Source organism: Epinephelus fuscoguttatus, linkage group LG4, assembly GCF_011397635.1.
Source record: "Epinephelus fuscoguttatus linkage group LG4, E.fuscoguttatus.final_Chr_v1".
NCBI classification, from domain to species: Eukaryota; Metazoa; Chordata; class Actinopteri; order Perciformes; family Serranidae; genus Epinephelus; species Epinephelus fuscoguttatus.
The window spans coordinates 29014515-29027035 of NC_064755.1; the positions used below are offsets into that span (position 1 = coordinate 29014515).

Sequence of the window (12521 nt, forward strand, 5' to 3'; positions counted from 1 at the left end):
GAGACTCAGCTATTCCCCTAAAAGAGTCAATAATTAAATAAAACTGACTTAAACTTTCAAAATGGACCTCAATACTTTGTGATTCCTTCTCCATGGAGTCCCTCTAGGCCCAGTTGTGAATGAAACTTGACACTTACCTTCCATTAGTGACCCAGAGGTCATGTGGACAGTTTTTGGAACAAAGTTTTGGTTAATGAATTAAGATCAAAAATGTCTCCGCAACACAGAAATGCATACAATGTTGTTTGGCAGCACTTTAAAGTGCAGCTTTTTTTCTGCCCCTCTGATTTCACATTTTTGGGGACTAAATGGGATCACTCATTCAGTAAGAGTGAGTTTTGTGGTATGAAAGGCAACCACACTGTTAAATATTATTAAATATTAATTCAATCCACATGAACTGAATATGATACTTAAAAGATTTTGTGAAATTCTGTCGTCTGTTTTTCTACGAAGGAAATAAATGTGGATTCCCTAAAAACTTAAAAATAAAATGGTATATTAATAAGAAACAATTTCTTCAGTTATTAAAAATAAAAAGATAAATAATTGTCATTTAAAATGTTTTTTATTTATTTCATTGTGATACAGCAAATGCATAGCTTACATGAAAAAGGAAATACATGTAATATATTGTTATTTCATGTTTGATTTGTGTTTAATTATAGACGTTACAAGTTTTCAGACAGACCAAAGTGTACAGTCAACAGTAAAAGCACCACAAAGTAATTACATAGACAAGTTAAAGCAAACTTTAATTTCACAGTTTTTACTTTGATGAAAAGATGGAATATACAAAATGAAACAGATATAATAAGTATTAGCTTTACAACTTTTATGTTTACAGCTCTTGTTTCAGTTAAGATTTTGTAGAGAGTAAAGGAAATTTCTTGTTTCATTCTTATCACAGAAAATCAAAATCAAAAAGATTCACGTCATCACAAATAATGATCAAGAAATAGTCATGTATTAATTATTTCATATAATTGTACAGAGACGGTTTTCAAAGTTGGAGTAGGCAATGTTAAAAAAGATATCATTATTTAAGTAAAATATTTCTTGTAAATAGTTCTTAAAAGCCTCTTGATGTAATCTGTTTCTGCAGAACTTGTTTATTTACACAACATACACACAAGTACACACTTCTCTCCACTGTCTAAGTTACTGACATGACGTGGCCTCCAGATGAAGAAGCTGGAATTAGACATGCAAACTGATTTTAGATAAATTTCTTTTGAAGCAGACTGAACTTTATTTTATTTCACCAAAATGGCCCACTTAATTGCCAGACGTGTTCCTTTCAATACAACAATATGATTAATGACAATAAAACTGTTTTACTAAGCTTAATCCATACTTTCTTTTAATAAATGATTTCTACGGTAGGGGCGGCACGGTGTGTGGTGGTTAGCACTGTCGCCTCACAGCAAGAGGGTTCCCGGTTCGATGCCGGGCGTGGGAGCCCCTCTGTGCGGAGTTTGCATGTTCTCCCCATGTCAGCGTGGGTTCTCTCCAGGCACTCCAACTTCCTCCCACAGTCCAAAGACATGCAGATTGGGGATTAGGTTAATTGATAACTCTAAATTGTCCGTAGTTGTGAATGTGAGTGTGAATGGTTGTCTATCTCTATGTGTCAGCCCTGTGATAGTCTGGCGACCTATCCAGGGTGTACCCTGCCTTTCGCCCAATGTCAGCTGGGATAGGCTCCAGCCCCCCCACAACCCTCAAGAGGATGAAGCGGTTAGAAGATGAATGAATGAATTTCTACAGTAGGGACTTCTTTAATCATTACCAAAGCCTTCCGTCTCCTTCATTTTTGAAGTTATGTCCATTTTATCTTTTTATCCTTTAATTTCTTAAAGTGGAATGTCACCGGTAGCATCCCTGTTGTAGTTAATTTCGTGGCCGAGGAGCTTCCACATCTCTGACTTCCTGTTGGCAGCAGCATTTGAAGCTCAAATACACTACGATGATCAATGTGATCACCCCCATTCCTATGCCCTTAAACACAGACCAAGGAAAAACAAAGAAAAAGACACATGAAATTAAGATAGCTAATTATCAACACTGCAACAAATCTTGTAGAAAGTTGGTCAGTTTTCCACTGATGTAGCTCAACAACTGCTGCATGCATTACCAAGAAATGTTAGAAAGTTATTCGTGGTTCCTTGACAATGAATCCTACTGACTTTGGTGATGCTCGAAATTTTCTGTTAGCACCACCATGAGGTTAACAGTTGAGGTTTTTGGGTAAATGTTTCAACAACTGTTGAGTAGCTGCATACATTTATGCTCTTAAAGTTACTTTTACCTTTCTTGCATTTCACACAGCACTTAGAAAAAATGTGAACATCCACAATTCCACCTCCGTCCGAAGGCCTACTCCCCCTCCTCCATTACGTCCTCATTACGTCTATGATAGACGTAGGTGTTGGCAAGGTAACGTTAGATACACGGAAGAGGAGAGCGAGTGTAACGTTACAACCAAGACAGACAGTCAAATGCAACCCCGGAGTTTTAAAAGTCAGTGATGACTGATGAGTTTTAGAATAAGGTGACAGTGCTAACGTTAGATAGTTACATTTCCAGAAAAGTAAGTGTTGTTTTAAGCTTGCGTCATCACCAGGTCTGACTTTTTTTTGCAAATGATAGCATTGCTATACTAACAAGCTAAACTAAGATTGTGAACATGCTAAAAAAAAATAAAAAAATCCTGTAAGCTAAACACCAGCATGTTAGCATTGTCACTCTTAGCATATTAGCATGCTAACATTTAGCTCAAAGAACCACTGTGCCTCAGCTTCACAGAGCAACTACAGTAGTATGACTGTAGACTCTTTAGGCTGCGGTCAGATAGTCAAAAAGGAAGAACTAAAGCATTGTTCCTTAGCATTCAGAGAATTTGACCAGCTCTTATCATGGCTGCCACTTTGATACTTCCAGGTCATTTCACTCATTAAGGAACCTTCCTAAACAAAGACTGTTCAGCTGCAGCGTATGGGACATCTGATTGTTCCTTACCTGAGACATGAAAAACCAATGCTGAGTCTTGGTCTTGTAGTCCAACTCTTGTGATGAGGTGAGGTTGGCTGGTTTGCACCATTTCTGAGGAGCTGCTTTGTCAATTTCTATGTAACTGCCTGACCAGGTTGTCTTCATACAGGCAACACAATGGCCATCCCACAACACAATGATGATCCAAAACAGGGCAGGGCCAATGCTCGAAAGCACAGTTTTAGCAGTCTCCTTTGACTTCTTACACTGACAGCCTTTAATTTTCATCATCAGCAAAAAGACCACAACTGCAGGAACAAGAAAATACGCAGTTTCAAATGCAGCATTCCAATAAACATTGCAAGGGCATGCAAACTCTTTTTCAATGAACTTCTCCAAGCAAAGAAGGATGGCGCCAAAAAAAGTGCTTGACACAAGAGCACTCTTTTTAAATTCACTTCTCACATGAGAGATCAAGGCTGGTCTTCCTTCTCTACTCGCTGTAGAGGCCATAGCTTGCAGCTCTTGCATTGTTAATTCTGCAGAAAGGGAAGAAAAGAAGGAAGAAATGAAAAATCAGAGATCATGTGAATTCCTGATAGTGAGGGGCAAAAGGCCACACAAGAGCACAACAGTAAAGTCAAATGTGCCCTATAAAGTTATATGATCCAAGTTCAGCATCACATGTTGTCATTTGTTCCTCTCATCTGTGAAATCTAACATGTTGATCCAACAGTTTGTAGCATTACTAACATTACTGACTAACCAGGACACAGCGAGCTTCGTTTACATGTGAGCTAACACTTGGTCATGCCATATAGCGTACAGCTGTCCCACCCTCTTGCAAGTTGAAGAGCGGTGGACTTGAACCAACTGTTCACTGACTTGTCTTGAGATATTCTGGTGCTGTGTTTGCCTCAGTTAGAGCTACAGTCCCCCCTGAGTCACTGGCTGCTGCTTGGAAACACACCTGGTTAAAATGCCATTCAGGATAGGGGCGGGCTGGCCATAGGGAGGTTCGGGAGTATTCCCGATCGGCCGGTCTGTTCCAGGCGGAACCGGCCGGTGGTCGGCACGTTTTTTGTTTCTTTTTTTGAGCGCAGCAGCCTGCCCTTGCAGCCGCAGGTGGCAGTGGCACAGAGTGGAACGTAAGACTGGGTCAATCTAATATATTGCATATTAAGGGGGGATACGAGCGGTTAGCAAGCACTGCCTACATGGCCCTATCATCCCAGACGGGTCAGGCCGGCTCGACAAACCCGACCGGACCCGCGGGTTCGGTCCAGGTTCGGGCCGAAAAAATATGCAAATGACTCGGGCCGGGTCGGGCCTCGGGCTTCCTGTTTTTTCGGGCAGACAATTAGGCTAATGATGGTGTGTCAGCTGCGTCGGGCCTGGGCTGAAAAACCCGCAGGATCGGGTTGTAATTTTCAGGTCCATTGAGAACTCTAGTTTGTGTTTTTGGATGTGTTCAGGGCACGTAGAACATTAAAGGTAGCCTATCAGCAATTTCACACCATACGTGCATAAATCATTAATCTGCTTTATCAATCAAAAATAAAATCCATAATGACTGACCAGAAAAACGCACACATTTCTTTATTGCAAAAGAAAACATAGCCTATTTCAGGAGAGAGTCTGTGTTCAAAGTTAAAAAGATAGGCTAATATTGGAATAGGCTTTATAATACAGCTGTTTTCCTGTTCTGTTTCTACATAGCCATTTTTACCAGCTCAAGAAAAATACATTAAAGTGAGTAATTCATTTACAGTGTGTGTGTGTGTGTGTGTGTGTGTGTGTGTGTGTGTGACTTTTGTTATGTTGATTTTTATATTGTATTTGTGTTCTAACACTGTGAATTCTTTGCGTAAGTGCTATAAAGTTTATCATTGTTGCTGTTATTGTTAACTAGCTGACAAGACCAGTGTCAGTCGTGGAGCTGATGCAGAGGGACAAGATAATGCCAGTCATAGGAGTGAGGAGGAGGAAGAGACAGATGAGGAGGGACAGGAGAAGGAGGAGGAGGAGAAGAAGGTGGAAGAGGAGGAGGAGGAGGAGGAGGAGGAAAGCGGAGCAGGAACCACCAAAAAAAAAAAACAGTGCCAGGTACAGGTGCAGTGTGCAGGACTGGGTTGGCAATAGGTCTTTGCATAGAATTATATTGCCAACCCAGTCCTGCATAGAATTATATTAGTCAGTAGAGTGTATTGAATATAGCCTAATATAATTCTATGCAGGACTGGGTTGGCAATAGGTCTTTGCATAGAATTATATTAGGCTATATTCAATACACTCTACTGACTGACTAATCTGTGTGTGTTGTGTTTAATATCATTAGATTGTTTTTATACTGCAAATGAAGTATTCGTATTAAAATTACGGTTCCACTTGTGTCTGTCGTGCGATCGGAAAAAAGGCCTCTCCAAATCAAGCTCCTGGGCTGAATTTCAACCCCAGCCCGCCCCTGATAGTTTGTGTAAATATTAGACGTTGACTGAGTAGATTTTCAAATGCTGACATAATAAGGATCGTTTGGTACAGGAGAAAGCCCGTAGCTGATTAATCAGCTGATATGATCCTCAACCCACGGAGGAAATTTGACAGTGTCGGAAATAAACAATGTCTGAGTTAATTACAAACTGACTAACTGTTGAACTGACCATCCATGTTGCCCAACTGATAAAATTTAATCACCCATCAAAGACCATCTTAGACTGTTTGTAGAACATATTCAAAATATGGTGATTATTTGCAGATCATTGCTTTGCCCTCAAACACACAGCCTGGTATCAAAGCAGAAGGGAAAAGTCTGTTGTTCACCAAACAACATGTTAAATATTTTAAACAATATATGCAGCATAGGCCTATAAGTTGACTATTTCTTTCAGTACGTATCAAAAACATAAAATGTATTTTTCTTTCTTTTTTGGTAATCAGTTATGAAGTACTTACTTCTCAAGATCAGCTTGAGTCCTTGTGTGAATGCCACAGTGACTATTTTTTTCTCTCATTATGGTACGAAAACATCCTGTCAAGAGGAGTGGTGCTGAAACATCCTGTTGAGACCAACTTTCACTTTCAACATCTCATTCACTTTATCAGTCTGATTGTATTCCACAACACTGCAGGACTTTTATCAAACACTCTGTAAAATCAATTTATTAATGTCTTTTGTTCAAAATGTACTGATTTAAACTGATTTTGGTCAGAATTCATAAAATCTGTAGTGAGTCTCTCACATTAAGGTTTTTGTCACGGTCTGTAATAACTGCCTGATGTGGTTAAAGTTTAATGCACATTGATAGTGTTCTTATAGTGTGCAGTGTCTTATTTGAAAGGGCTGAATCTCACCTGTCGTCATAAGATTGTAGCTGTGAAATTAAGCCACCGCCTGTTTGCAATCACAGTGATACAGCTGCAGAAGCAGAGCTGCCTCATGTCCCACAGTAACAGGCAGCAGAGTCTCCTGCCTCTTTATGGTGAACAGATAATCTGCGTTTGATGAGGCTTGAATCGATCTGAAGAGAATCCCGATCCATGGCTGGGTGAACTGAGAAACCATTTTATACCACCTGACATAGTATCCATCATCAGTGTTACAGTCCAGAACAACTTCTGAGCTTGTAAAAACAGTAGGCGTCTGGGTCAGCACTATCACTACATCAAAATCTGTCAACATACAAAGAAAAATACATGAGTGAAACGTTTCTGTGTGCAAATACGGGCTGTTAAAGAAATGTGAGGGATATCTTACATGTTAAAGCAGTGATGGAAGAGCGAAGGTCCCCAGCATGTTGTTGGTGTGTGCTGAGAGTGGCCTGGTAACTTGTAAAGTGAGGTTACTGCTGACAGACTAAAGGGTTTGGAGTAGAGGTCAACCAATTTACCCACAGGATGTTATAGTTAAATAAATGTCAGCTAAACTTGTCAGTCTGATTGAAATACCTTTTGGTTTAAAATCTTTACTTTCCACATCTTAACTGAGTGCACTCAGTAGAATACAGATCTCCACCAGGTGGCTGCCCGAGCTGGTCGTGGCCACTCGACAATTCCTGAAATTCCCACCTGATCTCATTCCTACTCGTCATATTTTGCCATTTGGGCAAACGACTAAAATGACGCCAAGGGCAGCCTTTTGCATTGTATCTTGATGCAGAAGGGGTCGGTGGTTAGGTTTAGGCAACAATACTATTTGGTGATGGTTAAATAAAGACTGTGAATGTTGCTTAAGAGCCATCCTGCTTTGAGTGGCACAAATGCAGCAGTAAGACAGAGTTGACAGTGTACAAATAAACTTACAGTTTCTCAGACTTGTAGGTTTCTGGCAGTTGTTTAAAGGAGACTCAGCTATTCCCCTAAAAGAGTCAATAATTAAATAAAACTGACTTAAACTTTCAAAATGGACCTCAATACTTTGTGATTCCTTCTCCATGGAGTCCCTCTAGGCCCAGTTGTGAATGAAACTTGACACTTACCTTCCATTAGTGACCCAGAGGTCATGTGGACAGTTTTTGGAAGAAAGTTTTGGTTAATGAATTAAGATCAAAAATGTCTCCTCGAGACAGAAATACATACAATGTTGTTTGGCAGCACTTTAAAGTGCAGCTTTTTTCTGCCCCTCTGATTTCACATTTTTGGGGACTAAATGGGATCACTCATTCAGTAAGAGTGAGTTTTGTAGTATGAAAGGCAACCACACTGTTAAATATTATTAAATATTAATTCAATCCACATGAACTGAATATGATACTTAAAAGATTTTGTGAAATTCTGTCGTCTGTTTTTCTACGAAGGAAATAAATGTGGATTCCCTAAAAACTTAAAAAGAAAATGGTGTTTTAATAAGAAACAATTTTTTTCAGTTATTAAAAATAAAAAGATAAATAATTGTCATTTAAAATGTTTTTTATTTTTTTTTCATTGTGATACAGCAAATGCATAGCTTACATGAAAAAGGAAATACATGGAATATACAAAATGAAACAGATATAATAAGTATTAGCTTTACAACTCTTATGTTTACAGCTCTTGTTTCAGTTAAGATTTTGTAGAGAGTAAAGGAAATTTCTTGTTTCATTCTTATCACAGAAAATCAAAATCAAAAAGATTCACATCATCACAAATAATGATCAAGAAATAGTCATGTATTAATTATTTCATATAATTGTACAGAGACGGTTTTCAAAGTTGGAGTAGGCAATGTTAAAAAAGGTATCATTATTTAAGTAAAATATTTCTTGTAAATAGTTCTTAAAAGCCTCTTGATGTAATCTGTTTCTGCAGAACTTGTTTATTTACACAACATACACACAACATACACACCTGTCTCCACTGTCTAAGTTACTGACATGACGTGGCCTCCAGATGAAGAAGCTGGAATTAGACATGCAAACTGATTTTAGATAAATTTCTTTTGATGCAGATTGAACTTTATTTTATTTCACCAAAATGGCCCACTTAATTGCCAGACTTGTTCCTTTCAATACAATAACGTGATTAATGACAGTCAAAGGTTTTTTTCTCAGCTTTATCCATGAATTATTTTAATAAATGATTTCTACAGAAGGCCTAATGATTCTATCACCATCACCAAAGTCTTCAGTCTCCTTCATTTTTAACGCTGTGTCCATTTTATCTTTCTATTACTATTCACAAATATGTTGAAGGCACTGGGCATTAGTATCACTTTCCAGGGTTTCTGCTGAGTGACTGACTGGCCATATTTTTTGAAGCATCCTTTTGCACCCTTTGCAGCAGAAAAAATACACTCCCAATATGACAGTGAACAATGCGATCATCACCATTCCTATGACCTAAAACACAGACCAAAGAAAAACAAAGAAAAAGACACATGAAATTAAGATGATCAACACTGCAACAAATTTTGTAGAAAGTTGATCAGTTTTCTACTGATTTCCACTTCTCCAACAACTGCATGCATTACCAAGAAATGTTAGAAAGTTATTCGTGGTTCCTTGACAATGAATTCCACCGACTTTGGTGATCCTCTAAATTTTCTGTTAGCACCACCATGAGGTTAACAGTTGAAGTATTTGGGGAAATGTTTCAACAACTGTTGAGTAGCTGCATACATTTATGCTCTTAAGCTGGCATTATCACCAGGTCTGATTTTTTTTTTAGCAATTGATAGTATTGCTACACTAACAAGCTAAACTAAGATTGTGAACATGGTAAAAAAAAAAAAAAAAAATCCTGTATGCTAAACACCAGCATGTTAGCATTAGCCCCTTTTCCACCAACATTTCCAGGAACTTTTATTACCAGGAATTTATTTACCTGGGTAAAAGAATTCCTGGTAATCTGTGTGGTTTGCGTTTCCACCGCACCTCAAAGTTCCAGAAAATGTATTCAAATTAGCGTGATGACGTAGATGATTAGATGATTGGGGCTGTTTGTCTCAGCCAGCAGCAAAGTTTAAAAGCATTTTAAGATAAGTGTCAAACTAAGTTAGTCTACATACAGACAGCTGTCATTTGAGCTTATTAGTAACAATTCACTATCAGTGGAGCTAGTGTGCTGTCCTTGCGTAAGACATAACATTAGTGACGGTGGATGAGAGACTGTGGACGGAGCATATTGAATATCGCTGTCTGCATGTTTACATGTTTATGCTTGCTGAACACATGTATTGATAAATTATTGGCTTCTCACTTGCTAAGTGTACAGTCAACTCATCATTTGATTTTGTAGCCTACTGAATGAAATTACTCGTTGCACAAAAGGAAAACAAGGAGAGCTTATCTCTGGGAATATCAGCTTTTACCTAACAGTCAAACATGCGGTTTGACAAGACCGCATGTGAACTTTAGCCAACAGAATTCTTGCTAACAGGGCGTTGGTGGCTTAGTGGATAGAGCAGGCGCCCCATGTATGAGGCCTTTGCTGCAGGGACCCGGGCTCGACTCCAGCCTGTGGACCCCCAATGTCACTCCTTCTGTCTCTCTCCCCCCTTCACGCTTAACTGCCCTGTCAATTAAAGGCTAAAATGCCCCCCAAAATTAAAAAGAATCCTTGCTCATTTCAGCAGCTATTTTAAACACATATAGATGGTTGATGACTTATTTGAAATTTGAATCCTTTATAAACTATCATACCCAAGGCCTGCCACATCATAGCATGACTGTAGACTCTTTAGGCTGCGGTCAAATAGTCAAAAGGGAAGAAATAAAGCATTGTTCCTTAGCATTCAGAGAATTTGACCAGCTCTTATCATGGCTGCCACTTAAATACTTATTTCACTCAGTTAGGAACAGGGCTGTTCAGCTGCAGCATCGGTCTTGTTTCCAGGTCATTTCCTGACAAATGCCAACAAACGATTTTCAGGGACATCGGATTGTTCCTTACCTGAGACACGAAAAAACAAAGCTGAGTACTGGTCTTGTAGTCCAACTCTTGTGATGGGGTGAGGTTGGCTGGTTTGCACCATTTCTGAGGAGCTGCTTTGTCAATTTCTACATAACTGCCTGACCAGGTTGTCCCCATACAGGCAACACAATGGCCATCCCACAACACAATGATGATCCAAAACAGGGCAGGGCCAATGCTGGAAGCCACAGTTTTAAAGATCTTCTTTCGAGACATCCCACACTGAAAGTCTTTAATTTTCATCATCAGCACAAAGACCAGAGTTGCAGGAACAAGAAAATACGCAGTTGCAAACGTAGCATTCCAATAAACATTGCAAGGGCATGCAAACTCTTTTTCAATGAACTTCTCCAAGCAAAGAAGGATGATGCCAAAAAAACCGTTTGACACAAGAGCACTCTTTTTAAATTCACTTCTCACGTGAGAGATCCAGAGTGGTCTTAATTTTCTACTCGCTGTAGAGGCCATAATTTGCTGCTCTGCCATTGTTAATTCTGCAGAAAGAGAAGAAAAGAAAGAAGAAATGAAAAATCAGAGATCATGTGAATTCCTGAGCACAACAGTAAAGAAAGTTGAATGTGCCCTATAAAGTTATACTATAATATGATCCAAGTTCAGCATCACGAGTTGTCATTTGCTCTTCTGATCTGTGAAATCTAACATGTTGATCCAACAGTTTGTAGCATTACTAATATGACTCTCACGTGCACTTCCTGCAGTCTGCAAACTGACTGTTGGCTAACACTTGGTCATGTCATATAGCATACAGCTGTCCCACCCTCTTGCAAGTTGAAGAGTGGTGGGCTTGAACCAACTGTTCACTGACTTGTCTTGAGATATTCTGGTGCTGTGTCTGCCTCAGTTAGAGCTACAGTCCCCCCGAGTTACTGACTGCTGCTTCGAAACACACCTGGTTAAAATGCCATTCAGGATAGTTTGTGTAAATATTAGACATTGACTGAGTAGATTTTCAAATGCTGACATAATAAGGATCATTTGGTACAGGAGAAAGCCCGTAGATGATTAATCAGCTGATATGATCCTCAACCCCATGTAGGAAATTTGACAGCGTCAGAAATAAACAATGTCAATTTAATTAGAAACTGATTAACTGTTGAACTGACCATCCATGTTGCCCAACTGATCAAATTTATTCACCCATCAAAGACCATCTTAGACTGTTTGTATAAAATATTGAAAATATGGTGATTATTTGCAGATCATTGCTTTGCCCTCAAACACACAGCCTGGTATCAAAGCAGAAGGGAAAAGTCTGTTGTTCACCAAACAACATGTTAAATATTTTAAACGATAGATGCAACATATAAGTTGACTATTTCTTTCAGTACTTATCAAAAACATAAAACGTATTTTTCCTTCTATTTTTGGTAATCAGTTATGAAGTACTTACTTCTCAAGATCAGCTTGGTGCCTTGTGCGAATGTCACGGTAACTACTTTTCTTTTCTCATTATGGTACGAAAACATCCTGTCTGTCAGGTAAGGGGGGTGGTGCTGAAACATCCTGTTGAGACAAACTTTCACTTTCAGCATCTCTTTACTTTATCAGTCTGATTATATTCCAGAACACTGCAGGACTTTTATCAAACACTCTTGTGCTTGTACTATTCTTGTATCTATTAATTTTTTTTTACTTTTGTTCCAAATGTACTGATTTGAATTCACTGATTTTGGTCAGAATTCATAAAATCTCTCTCACATTAAGGTTTTTGTGACAGTGTGTAATCACTGCGTGATCTGGTTAAAGTTTAATGCACATTGTAGTGTTCTAGTGTTCTAGTGTGTAGTGTCTTATTTGAGAGGGCTGAATCTCACCTGTCTTCCTATGATTGTAGCGTTGGAATTCAGTTACTGCCTGTTTGCAACCACTGTGATACAGCTGCAGAAGCAGAGCTGCCTCATGTCCCACAGTAACAGGCAGCAGAGTCTCTTGCCTCTTTATGGTGAACAGATAATCTGCGTTTGATGAGGCTTGAATCGATCTGAAGAGAATCCCGATCCATGGCTGGGTGAACTGAGAAACCATTTTATACCACCTGACACAGTATCCATCATCAGTGTTACAGTCCAGAACAACTTCTGAGCTTGTAAAAACAGTAGGCGTCTGGGTCAGCACTATAT

General features: G+C 39.0%; 2 protein-coding genes across 2 annotated transcripts; both read right to left on the bottom strand.

Annotated features, from left to right (window-relative positions):
* Positions 1–679: 679 nt before the first annotated feature.
* On the bottom strand, positions 680–5991 carry LOC125887512 (uncharacterized). Its single transcript, XM_049574377.1, has 3 exons — positions 5947–5991; positions 3022–3533; positions 680–2001 (listed from the first exon to the last, which is right to left on the bottom strand). The coding sequence occupies exons 2-3, from the start codon at positions 3523–3525 to the stop codon at positions 1894–1896; spliced, it is 612 nt and encodes a 203-aa protein (XP_049430334.1). The 5' UTR covers positions 3526–3533; positions 5947–5991; the 3' UTR covers positions 680–1893.
* Positions 5992–8010: 2019 nt separating this feature from the next.
* On the bottom strand, positions 8011–11824 carry LOC125887510 (uncharacterized). The gene is made up of 3 exons (XM_049574375.1): positions 11792–11824; positions 10360–10874; positions 8011–8807 (listed from the first exon to the last, which is right to left on the bottom strand). The coding sequence occupies exons 2-3, from the start codon at positions 10864–10866 to the stop codon at positions 8640–8642; spliced, it is 675 nt and encodes a 224-aa protein (XP_049430332.1). The 5' UTR covers positions 10867–10874; positions 11792–11824; the 3' UTR covers positions 8011–8639.
* Positions 11825–12521: the final 697 nt, after the last annotated feature.

What these genes read in the sequence shown, in the direction of transcription:
- LOC125887510 (XM_049574375.1), bottom strand. Translation starts at nt 10,866, where the DNA reads ATGGCAGAGCAGCAAATTATGGCCTCTACAGCGAGTAGAAAATTAAGA. An exon ending in TTTGTTTTTTCGTGTCTCAG is followed by an intron (nt 8,808 to 10,359) that starts GTAAGGAACAAT and finishes TCTGTGTTTTAG; the next exon opens with GTCATAGGAATGGTGATGAT.
- LOC125887512 (XM_049574377.1), bottom strand. Translation starts at nt 3,525, where the DNA reads ATGCAAGAGCTGCAAGCTATGGCCTCTACAGCGAGTAGAGAAGGAAGA. An exon ending in ATTGGTTTTTCATGTCTCAG is followed by an intron (nt 2,002 to 3,021) that starts GTAAGGAACAAT and finishes TCTGTGTTTAAG; the next exon opens with GGCATAGGAATGGGGGTGAT.